Raw genomic sequence first — 12,588 nt, 5'->3', positions numbered from 1 at the left:
AAGAAGCCAGAATTTGCTAGTGTAGCAATGGGAAAATTTCCCTCAATCTCCAGCCAGAACTTCTCATTTGATTATAGGTGAAAAAAGAGTATTCAAAAGATCTCTAAGTAATGGCTGCTTAGTAATGGCTACTGTTTTAAAATTAAGTACTTATTTTAAAATGGATCAATAAAAACAAACATTTTCATTATAAAACATTTAATAAATGCTGGTAAAAATCCCTCTTGATTTCCGCAAGAATATCACTCCTTTCTCTCAAAATAAGCAGTCCAAAAGTTGGCTTGTATCCTTCTTGACCAGATTGTTTTCAGAAAATTTACATTACGTATTCAAACACACACACATTACATGAATGGGGCCTACTACATGTATTGTTTTACAAGTTGCTCTTGGTTTTTTTCACTTAGCATCATGTTTTTTTATCTGTTTATGTCATTGTATATAAATCTGCTTCATTTTTCTGAATTGTGTTGTCTAGCATGAATATGCCTTTATCCAGCTGACACAGCATTAGATCATGGTCAGTTTTTGCTAAGTACTTTATTTATGTGATGCATTTGAGTTTATTTCTCCAGGTTGGGTATCTGGAAGTGAAATCACTGGGTCAAAATGTATACACATTTTGCATTTTAACAGTTCCATTAATGTACAGAGGTACCTATTTCCTGATCCTTACCAATGCTGGATATTGTTAATCCTTTTAATTTTTCTTAATCTGAAGCATGTATAATGATTGCTCATACACTTCACTACTTTAATTTTTACTCATATCTCAAAAAGATTCCTGCTCCCTCCCTTTTCCAAATGAATTTGAAAATTAAACCTGTCTCTAGACCTTTTTATTTTATGTTCTTTGAGGAGGTTCTGTTTTTCTCCACCTTGCTTATTCTGCTGTCAGCTAAATTGGCTTACTTCCTGTTCCTCAAACTTATCAAGCATGCGTCTATTTTAGAGCCATTGCATTATCTGTTCCCTCTCTCTGGAACATTCTCCCCACCCCTCCCCACCCCAAATCCATCTACATAACTAGTTTTCTAATTTCTTTATGGCTTTGTTCAATTGCTACTTGCTCAGTAAGACCTACTCTGACTACCCTATTTAATAAGAGCAGTTTCTTCCCACTTTGCCAGACACTCTGATCCCTCTTGCCTCCTTTTTTCCTTATCTATAGTACTTATCCCTTTCTAACATACTGCACTAATGGTAACAGTTAGATAGATTCAGTCTCGAAAGATGATTCACAGGACCCCAAGATAACAATACTTACAAATCTATATTGTATTTCTGGAGGGAAAAAAAAGATGCAATATAGTGACAGCATTGAAGTAAAGATACGCATCACAGCCAAAGCTGCCTCACAGCAGGGCATCTGGAGGGGCCACATGTCCTCCCTCTGTGAGGACTACTGAGGTGCACTTTCTTGATTAGAAACCACAGATATCTACATAGAACACCTCACAACCAGGGAGCACAAAATGGAGTCTCTGCTGGCATTTCTTATTCTCTGCTGGTCATGTACTGTAGCATATTCTTGCTACATTACCAGCCCTGAGGGCTCACTATTAAACAATGTTGACAAGCTTGTACAAACTGTCCCCAAACTCCTTGGATCCATGGTTACAAAGCAAAACACACATACTATATAATTCACTTATTTACCAGGTTTATTTTCTGTCATTCCTTACTAGAGTATAAGCTCCATGAGGGAAAAGATGTTTATTTGTTTTGTTCAGTGATTTATTTCAAGAACATTATCTGGCACATAATACCATTTTTTATTAAATGACTGATAGAGCAAGATCCTGGATCAGTAACACAAGTGTAGGATTTAGCCTTTATTTGTTAAAAGAAATGTTACAACTAGAGCTAAGGAGGTTAGACTTGGTTTTAATACAAATAAATTGGGGTTGGTAACATCAACCTAAAAACCAAAAGAGACCTAGACAGAAAACTTCTATTTCTCTAGAGCCCTTTAAGAGAGAGCTCAGATGTAGAAATAGTACAACATAAAATTGATGTAAAGTTAGCTTTTGCACTTGGTGGTGATGTTGCGGCTAAAGTGGGGAATAAAGTATGGTTCTGAAGAAGAGAAGGTAGGTAAAGGCTGTGTATACAAAATACAGTTTTGAAGGAGGTTTTTTTTCCTTTTTGTTTGAGGATGGTAAGGTTAGAGAGTTTCATGTGTTTGATATTTCCTTATTTTGTCACACCTTGTATGTGTAGTTAAGAGTGTTTGGTTTTTCCTGGCAGAATGGAATTATTGTGATATAAAGACAAGTAAGAATAAATAAGTGGCTCTTTTCTTTAGCAATTATAAATATAATTATTGTTTTTGTATTTTATTATTTCATGATTTTTTTGGAGAGAAATGAGAGGGTGGCAGGAAAAAAATGGAAAAACTAGTTTTGTTAAGAACCTTCATGGACACTAAAAATGCTGGGATCCTGAAAAGGTCTCAGAAAACATAGTTTACTTAGTGTAGAGTTCTTTACAGTCTTAAAATTCAGTCCTTTTTTTTTTTTTTAACAGTTGTAAACAAAAAGAAATAAATGTTGCCAAGTGACACGTAGTGCAAGAAAGACCTCTTTAAGAAGTTTTTTTTTTTTATTGTTAATGTTAAAAAGTATCAGAAACATATGAAAGGGTTCTTTTTCTATCTTAAACAACTGCAATATAGTAGTATTATTTCCTTTTTGCACAGCGTAAGTGTATGCAACCCAAAGATTTTATTCCCAAAAACGCCAGCAGAAAATGATTAAAAGACTTCAAAAGAAATTTGAGAAAATGGCTAAAGAGCTACAAAAGCAAAAAACAACTCTAGGTAAGCCAAAAAATATAATACTCTGTTCTTTGCATTTGTGTTCATATATCTTGTATAATTTGCTTGAGGACCAATGGCTTTCAGGATAAGTTAGCTAATTGGCACTGTAGTAGTTGGTACCTTGGAAATAGAACTCAAATTATAACTATCCTACAGGAGATTTGGCTATAGCCATGATAAAGCCATACAATTCAGGCCACAAAGTCTTAATCATTCATTTAATTGTTGAAATTTTTAATTTTCAGGAATGATTATGGAAGAAAAATGATCTTTGATTAGCAAGCCCTAATGAAATAAAATAAATACATTTTTTTCTTTTATATTTTATATATATAACTATTTATACATAATACTTGGACTTTTGGTTTTGTTATCAAGAATAAGCAGATGTTATATGACATATTTGTTCATGATTTTGAAAATACTTTAGAACATCATGGAGCTTCAAAGTATTGTGTGTGTTTTTGGTATTTCTCTTTTTTGCCTTTTTCACTGTTCTTTAAATTCAGTGTTGGAGACCAATCCTGATATGTCAATGATACAAGTATATATATAATTTTAGTAACTATAACAGTGCATAATATAGAAATAGGAAGCATTCATTCCTGTTGTTTTTTTCTTTGTTTTAGTTTATATCACTTTGTTACAAATTCTCTATTCTTATTTTGGAATTATTCAAATAGGATTATTAAATTGTATTTTAAATCTGTGATGATGATGCAACAAAATTGAGTAGAGCATTTATCCTGCAGAGTGCTGTTGGATGATTTTCCACAAACATTGCCTGTATTTTCTTGCTCAGTCATCTCATTGCCTAATGAATCAAGTCTCTTCTATTGGAATTTTGGTCCTTCCTTAACAAACCTACATTAACTATCTGATCTGCCTAACTACTCAAGCCAGAAACATCGAATTATCCTTGACATCTGTTTCTACACCGACACTAATTACCCATCAAGACTTTTAGGTCCTATTTCTGAAATAATTGCTTCAATCATTTTTTCTTCTCCTCTCTTCTCTTATTCCAAGCCTGTTTCGTCTTTTGCCTGTATCATTGCAGCGGTTTCTTGACTGGCTCTCTACAAACACTCTTGTGCCTTTACAATCCGTCCCCCATATTTTAGTCAGAATGATGTAAATTTGAAGTCAGATGGACACACACAACCCCCTCACTCCACCCTGGGTTTAAAATTCTTCAGGGGCATCCTATGTTTTACATGTCCTATAACCCATTAGATCCTATGTGATCCGGCTTCCTCTAGTCTCAAAACAGTATTGCACCTCTCCTATTGCGCTTCATACATTTGCCACTTTGGCCTTCTTTCTTATTATCAGTAATATATAACATTTGAAAAGAATTTGGCAAAATGCTAATGATAGATACAAAAACTGTTTTTAGACCAAATTATGTAACTTAATAGAAGTCACCTTTTATTATAAGCTACAAATATAAGGTATAAATAATTCCTCTAATGTATATCTGGATGTTGTCAGAGTACATTAAGAGTTATTCAGGCTTAAGAGCTGCAAAAGGAAAAATATTGCATAATTTTTTTTTTTTTTTTTTTTTTTTGGCAGGGGAGGGATGTCAAAGTCACTTTTGGGCATTTGCAGGATATGGATTCTAAAAAAAATGCACAAATTCTATACCCACACACAACTTAGCCCATAATTTCATGGCTCAAGGACCCTGGCATACACACACTGACATTAATTCATGCACTGAAGTTCATTTGTGGGAGTGGGAATTAGAGGTGATGATTTCTGAACCTAGGGTGAAAACCTCTTCTAAGGAACCAAATTGCATTCTGGTTTCCCTTCTTACTAATTTTCTGATTTTAACTAAGTTATTTAACTACTGTGTCTCAATTTCTTAATCTTTAAATGGGGATACCGATACCTAATGTATTGGGTTTGGTGGAAGGTTAAATAAGATAAGCCTGTATTGTACTTAGCATAATACCTAGCACATAGTAATGGCTCACTATATGTTAGCTAGCAGTTGTGGTATCATTATTGATTGTGGCAGTGATGGTTTGTAGTAGAATATTATTAGTAGTAGATAATGATGTCAAAAGGCAAGAAGAAAACTATATGGGGAAATATTGATTTCTAAGAAATATATCTGTGAAAGGAATTATATGGTTGATGTATCAATGTGTTTATTGAGCTTATAATTCTGTTTTTGTTTATTTCCAGATAATGATATACCTGTTCTCTTATTTGAATCTAATGGTTCATTAATGTATAGTCCTACATATAAAATTAACAGTAGTTATCCTAGTGCAATGGAGAAGAGATTACAGGAGATGAAGGAGAAAAGGGAAAATCTTTCCCCTACATGTAAGTGATTACAGTTTACAGAAGTGAAGGTTAAGCAAACGCATCAATTATAATGGAAAGATTTTTTTTTACTTTAACTAGATGTTTTGCTATTTCCTGGTTCTACCAAATCATGACCTATTTCAGAGCAGACTTGGTTAATATTTTTGCCCAGAAAATCTTAAATTTCATTAAGATTTTTATGCAACATGTATTGATACATAGTATTCTCTAGGTTTTAAAATCATATTTGTTGTAACCCCTTTGTAATTTCCAAAATCCTTGGGAGACCGCACCTAATCTTCTTTTATGTTAAATTAGGTCCCTTTTTAAAGGTATCTGCTTTATATTAATGCATATAATGCATCACTGTTTTTCTTTAATTTCTCTTACCTTTAATATTTTAAATTACTCAAGTAATCTATAAGAAGATTTTCATAAAAACATTCAAAACATATTGCCAATAATAAAAATTCGTCTTAATTCCCACCTAGTTTTACTCCTTTGCTACTGAGTAACCTTTAGTTTAAGTTGGCATGTTTTTCCAGATCTTTTTCAGGGCATTAACTGTCTGTGTATACATTAAAAATATAGGCTTGTTTTCTTTGTGGAGGTATAAGTTCTTTTTTACTAAATTGGATCATGACATACATGTTACTTTCAACTTTCATTTTTTTTACTTACGAGTGCCTTTTTTAGGTAGGTGTGGACCTATCTCTCTTTTTTCCTTTAATATCTACTGCAGCTTATTGAATCATATGCCTGTTGATGGATTTTTTTTCTATTAGAAATGGTGCTATAGTTTTTATCCTTTTTTAAAAAAATATAAACCATTTATTTTACATTTTTCACGGTTTTTATGCTTCTTTTAACCATATAGTTGGTGTTGGTTGGTTGGTGGTTTTTTTTTAAAAGTGATTTTTCTATCTGATCCTGTCTTTAAACATAAGGCTTTTACTATGACTATTATTATAACCCATGCTGCCATAGACGTACTTATATGTGAATCTTTATGTTTCTGTGTATTTTAATAATATAAACTCATATAAAAATTTTAAGTTTTTAATTGATATTGTGAAATTGCCCTTCCAAAAGTTTGAACCAATTTACCCTTTACTAACAATGTGTAAGACTATCACAGCCTAAGAAAATAACACTTATGACCTTATTTGTTAAGTCAGTGATATCTTGGATGTTTTCTATGAAACCTCTAAAGTTCCTCAACCTCAACACTATTGACATTTTGGACTGGGTAATTCTTTGCTCTGGGGACTGTCCTATGTATTGTAGGCTGTTTAGTAGCATCTCTGACCTCTATGCATTATATACCAGTGCCCCTCCCTCTACCCAGTTGTGACATCCAAAAATGTCTCCAGACATTGCTACATGTCTCCTGGGCATATCATCTCTGACTGAGAACTACTGCTCTAATTATAGAGGTATTCTCGAAGTAAAAGACATGATTATCAAACAGTAAGGTTAACTAAAAATACTCATTTATCTTTGTTGAGCTCCTGCCCAGAGACAGGCAAGTTGACTTTTTTTTTTAAATTCACTTTTATTGAGATATGGTCACATATCATACAGTCATCCAAAGTGTACAATCAGTTGTTCACAGTATCGTCATATAGTTGTGCATTTATCACCCCAGTCTATTTTTTTAACATTTTCTGTGTACCAGAAAAAGTGAAAATAAGAATGAAAAATAAAAGTAAAAAAAGAACACCCATATCATCCCCCCCTCTCCCACCCTATTTTTCATTTAGTTTTTGTCCCCATTTTTCTACTCATTCATCCATACACTGGATAAACGGAGTGTGAGCCACAAGGCTTTCGTAATCACACTGTCACCACTTGTAAGCTACATTGCTATACAGTCGTCTTCAAGAGTCAAGGCTACTGTGTTGGAGTTTGATAGTTTCAGATATTTAGGAAGTTGACTTTTAAAGTTCCCTTTAACTTTTATGATTCCATGATTTATTGCTTTTTAAAATAAAATGATTTGTATATGTGATTTTTTTAAGATTCTCATCATCTGTAATAGATTTGAGTAAGAGTTAGTTTTTTGTGCTTATTGTTTTATAGTTTAGAGTAGCCACTATGATGAGTAAGTTGATGTGTGAATGATACATAGTGGTAGAATTAATAGATTTACTATTGGCTTCTATTAAAATATTAAAGTTGTGTCAAATGAAATATTTTAATTACGTTTTCAGCTTCCCAAATGATTGAAAAGGTTCATGATAATCCAGCTAACTCTCTGTGTGAAGCACCTTTGAACATTTCACATGACACTTCTTGTTCAGGTACAGTTATTTTCTTTGCCATAATATATTTAACTTTTAAGAATATTATGATTTTCTTATTTAAAATTGCATATAGACATCTCAGATGAGTAAAACAATTAGTTAAAATGAATTCCCCCTGGCAATGTATTAAAATTAGGCATAAAAAATCCAAGTTGAACCTTCTTTTTGGTTCTCAAGATTTTTCTCCTAGGCATTTGCTTTCTTTGCACAGAATCAACTGCATATTATTATTATTATTATTATTATTATTATTATTATTATTACAAAATTCTTGTTATCTCATATGAACTAATCTGTATGCACTGACAACAGTAAGAGGGCTAAATTAAAATTATTTCACACAAGGTATTTATGAACATATGGAACGTAATAAATTGGATCAGTGAAGTATGTAGAGGTCATCAATAAATTTAAGAGATGAATAGAGGATTTCTAATTAGAAGCAGAAAGAGTGGTGATAAGAATTAATAAAAATAGAGTTATATATCATACTACATATATTTTTTTAATATGAGGGCCCTTGTTTCACTTTAGATAATAATTTTTCACAGTTAAGCTTTTCTCTGGTTTATGGAATTTCTTATTAATTTTCTCATCCAGCCCACAATAGTCCCCAAATTTAGTAGCAGCGACCCCTAAAAGAATTATGTTCATCACTGGGTGAAATGTTTGAAATAATGAAGGCCACAAGAATGCCAACCACAAAACAGTATCAAGATATATAACTACAGTGTAATGTGATATATAACTGTAGATTTAGGCAAAATACTGTTCAACAGAAGAGGGCATGTCTAATTTGACCTGGTGAAGTTAGTTGAAGGATTCACAGATGTTGACTGCTGAGATGGATTTTTGAATGGAGTAATATTTACCCTGATTAAAGTGTAGAGAAAAGGCAAGGCCTGAAGGTGTAAAAATATATAAGATATATGGGAAATCAAAACATTAAGACCTAACTACCAGATAGTTCATATTTTAATATAAATATAATATGAAGATTCAGTAGAAGACAGAAAAGATAAAGGTGAGCTATATTGTTGTTAACTTTTAGAATCTGTGACTTCCTTGATGACAAGCTATGAGTGCTTTTCCTGGAAAAAAATGTTCCCCCTACCCCAACACTGAAGCCCAGGTTCCCTTGTTAAAAAGCCTTGCTTTAAAAGTGTACTTAAATGGTAATGAGATAGTTAATATTCTTCTTGTATAAAAGCCTTGCTTAAAAATTTATTGGTCAACTGAAAATTATTTTTATAATAATTTAAACCATTTTTAAAAGTTAATTCTTTATTAATATTTTCCAGATGAACCCTTTGCTGGTGTTTTACACTCATCTTTTGATGATCTTTGTGGAAACTCAGGATGTAGAAATCAGGAAATGGGAGGATTCATTAAAGATGATATTTGTATTTCTTCACCTGTATTGAAAACAAAAAGTATTCATTCATCAGCATCTTGCAATTACCTCAATGAGCCAACTCCTCAGAAATCCACAAGTAATCTTGCAAAGGAAAAAATAAATTTGCTTAAAGATACTATAAGTGAAGTGGTCATCTCTGACAAAAAACAACCTGAAGGAACATCTAAGGAGACATATGATGAGAAATATAGTTTGTCTTCTACTTTATCTACAACAAAAGACCATTCTTTGCCAAATTCAATTCCCAAAAGTTCCTCAGCAAAGAGAAAAAGAATGTCAGATTGCTCACATTTGTCTTCAGAAGAAAAATTACCAAAAAAAAAAGGGCAGCATGAAATCTACCATGCCAAAATTGCAACTTTTTAAGTTGGCAAACAGCCCACAGTTTATGACCAAGCGTGTTATGGAGACTCTTGATTATTGGGGGTCGTCATATGATGATTATTTTTCACCTGATAATCTTAAGGAAAGGAATCTATTTCCTGAATGTCAGTCATCTTCAAGCCCTGTTCAGTTCAACTGCAGAAGAAGTCTTTCTAAGAGTGAGAGAATTACTGCATTGGAAATGTCTGATTTTTCCAGTATTGGTAAAAAATGCAGATCAGATAATATAACCAGTTTAACAGCAAAAACTAGTTTCAGTCTTGAGAAACCTACAAATTTTGAAGGAAATACAACTTTGAGTTGCATGACTTCTACGGAAATATCTGCAGCTGAAGAAACTCCAGTGTGTTGTAGACAAGCTAATCTTCAGAAAAGAAAAGACACAAGCCCAGATGGAAATAGCTTTTCTTGTATTACCGATGAACTTGTTCATCAGAAAGAATGCCTAGGGAAAGAACATCATGGTACTTCAACTCCTTTGAAAGGAAGTACTAGAGAAAATGAAAAATTGATTGATGTTAAAAGTGTGCAGAAAGAAGATGCCACTTCAGAAGGTGGAATGCAAAGTGATTATAAGCTAAATTTTGTAGATGATTGTTATGTGGGAAAACCTACAGAAGAAAGGGAAAACTTATCCAGAAGATACAGTGAAAGTATGTGAATCTCTTCCAAATGCCTTTGTTATAGGAATATGTAACAGTGTATCCATATTTTAAATATATCACAACTTTTTCATAATTTAAAATATATTTCTTTCTCTTCTTTTTAAGAATGTGTGCTTAATATTGCCCAGTGACAAATTCAGAATAAGTAATGCCTAGCATGAATAATTGAGGACAGTGGATGCCTTTTTCTTATTCTATTAGTCTCTCACTATAACGTGATTGCTGTCGTAAGGAGGCATGCTTAATATGGTGGTTTTTTGTTCTTGTTTTTTCTGTTTTTTTAAATCTCAGTTCATAACAATGGACAGTTTATTTTAGAAAGAAAATTAAGGTCATATGAGCCATTGATTCTATCAAGAAAAGAGGTATGAAAAATAAATTTGGAAATATGTTATCAATATTTTTGAAGAGAATAGGTGATATTAGCTGTAAAAAATATAGTGCACTTAACATGTTTTTGCTCAGTTAAGAAGTTCATTGTCACAAGCCTTGTTTAATCTATTTATTTTACTTTAACCATATTTAAAACAATTATTCTTATCTGTAATTTAGTTGTAATCTGTAATGAACTGTCATGAATGACATAGAAATGAACTTTGTAACTGTAGCAAAAGTAGTAACAATAAAGAACATTGTGCCCTTTCTGATTATAAGCACAAATAGGTTTCAGCAATCAAAATTGAAGACATCTTAAATTTTAGCCACCTTTACTCTTCCAGTGGTTTTAACCATCCCTTTCAAGATATAGAAGTTATGGAAGTTGAAATAATCACAGATGTATTGCATAGCTTTTCTACAAGTATAAACTTCTCCAAATCTCACAAAAACAATTAATATACTTTTATATATTTTAACCTACTCTTTATAGCTTAGTTTTGCAAACATACATTAAAATTGACAAGAAAGTCTATTATATTCCATTAGGCTTAGTATGTGTTTTCAATATATTTATTTTAAAATCATGTCAACTGTACAGTTAATATAAAACAGTAGAATAATAGAATTGTTTTGATATAAAAGCATCTCTTGTTCTTTTGGTTTTATCTTGTGTATTTTTTAAACTTGAAAAATATTTAAGGACCTGCAATATGAATTAAGTGGAAAAAAAACTGATTTTCGACCAGTATGGTGCACTTTACAATCCCAATGTCATAACAAAAAAGTATAATCTTTCATGGAAGCAGAAATATTACTAGTTCTAGGACTTGTTCTCAAAGTCCATAGCCCCTTAGGGTCTTGGGATCTATTAAAGAGGAAGAGAGACAGGCTCTGGTTGACTCACTGAAACTTAGAGGTTTTAAGATTCTGTTGATCTCATGGTGTATGCCATCTGATGCTGGTGTACACATTTTAAATGCCCTGATACAATGATACCTTCTAGAGTCACCTGCCTTATTTCATGTCATTCTGAAGAGACCAAAAAAAAAAAAAAAGCATTGAATTTTAGGACAGAAAAGGATTTTATAGATTGTCTGTCCTAAATATAATCCCTTTGTTTCATGGAGATATAGTTAAAACCCATTGTTGTTTTAAATTGTCCATGGTAAACTCAACTGGAACTCAGGTAGGTATCCCAACTCTCTTTAGGACTCTACCATAGAAAAAATTATAGAGTTTAATTTGGACATTTCATATATGATGAAATTGTGGAGCAATAAAAACTATTCTGTACATCAAACTATACCTCTCCCAATATTTTATGTTGAAAATAAAAGGTCTGGTTTCAATTTCTGTTTTTAATTCCTGTTTACTTGCTGTTGTTATTTTAGTGCCATAAAGAATATTTTACAATTAAGGATGCAAGAAAGGGTTACAAACAGATTCAATAATAAGTATTAATAGAACGGGAAATAAGACTGTTATTTTTTAAATAATCTTTGAAATCATATTAGCTAACAATTTTTTTCAACTTTTATTCTCTAATTTTATAAACTCCTCTTATCCGCTCTCCTCACGTATCTTTTTTTAATTCATAACTACTTGATACAGAGAATACAACAAATGTGCTTCTCTCAAGGAGTTTAATTCTAGTGAGTAAGATATGCAATAAGCCTATAATGTCAACTAATGAGTAATAAGTGATTTAAAGAAAAATCAGGTGGGACATAAAAATGATGGCAGTTAATTAGATAAGGTAGTCATTGAAAGCTCTAAGGAGACGACATTTAATCACAGACCTGAATGAATATAGTTAACCTTGTAACGGTGATGGAATCATGTTTCACTTTGTGGAAACAGCAAGTACAAATATTGTGAAATAGAAAAATACCTTCAGGAACAGGAAGAAGGCTAGTGGAGCAACAACTCAGTGATTTGAAGGAAGACTGGTAGAAAATGAGATCATAAAGTCGGCCAGAAGCGAGATAAATAGGACATTCACTCCCTCATAACAACTTGGAGCTTTTTTGTTTAGATTAGTTTTTGTTTTTAAGTGATGGGACACCATTGATGGTTTTTGAACAGAAAAGTAACAAGATCAGATTCATTGTTTTCAAATGTAACACTGGTTACTTTATAGAGATACAACTGGTTTAGAGTGACTGTATGCTAGAAGCAATCACTGTCAGCAATTTAATGTGTTTCCTTCCAGACATTTTTCTGTGTGCATGTGTTTATGTGTGTGTACAAACTTACACATGCAAATACATAATTTTGAGGGGATTTTTTGCA

The 12,588-nt window shown here is 32.3% G+C and overlaps 1 protein-coding gene across 1 annotated transcript in view; it reads left to right on the top strand.

Moving 5' to 3' along the window:
• The window catches only part of MCPH1 (microcephalin 1), a 320,845-nt gene that overhangs the window by 52,519 nt on the left and 255,738 nt on the right, over positions 1-12,588 (top strand). Inside the window, 6 exon segments of the mRNA XM_037812573.1 lie at positions 2,702-2,755; positions 2,758-2,821; positions 5,021-5,164; positions 7,360-7,449; positions 8,754-9,181; positions 9,183-9,906. Of these exon segments, the coding sequence (XP_037668501.1) occupies positions 2,702-2,755; positions 2,758-2,821; positions 5,021-5,164; positions 7,360-7,449; positions 8,754-9,181; positions 9,183-9,906 (1,504 nt within the window).

This window comes from Choloepus didactylus, chromosome 20 (genome assembly GCF_015220235.1).
Source record: "Choloepus didactylus isolate mChoDid1 chromosome 20, mChoDid1.pri, whole genome shotgun sequence".
NCBI classification, from domain to species: domain Eukaryota; kingdom Metazoa; phylum Chordata; class Mammalia; order Pilosa; family Megalonychidae; genus Choloepus; species Choloepus didactylus.
The sequence above is the reverse complement of the archived record's forward strand: the minus strand, read 5'-3'. Positions and strand labels throughout refer to the sequence as shown.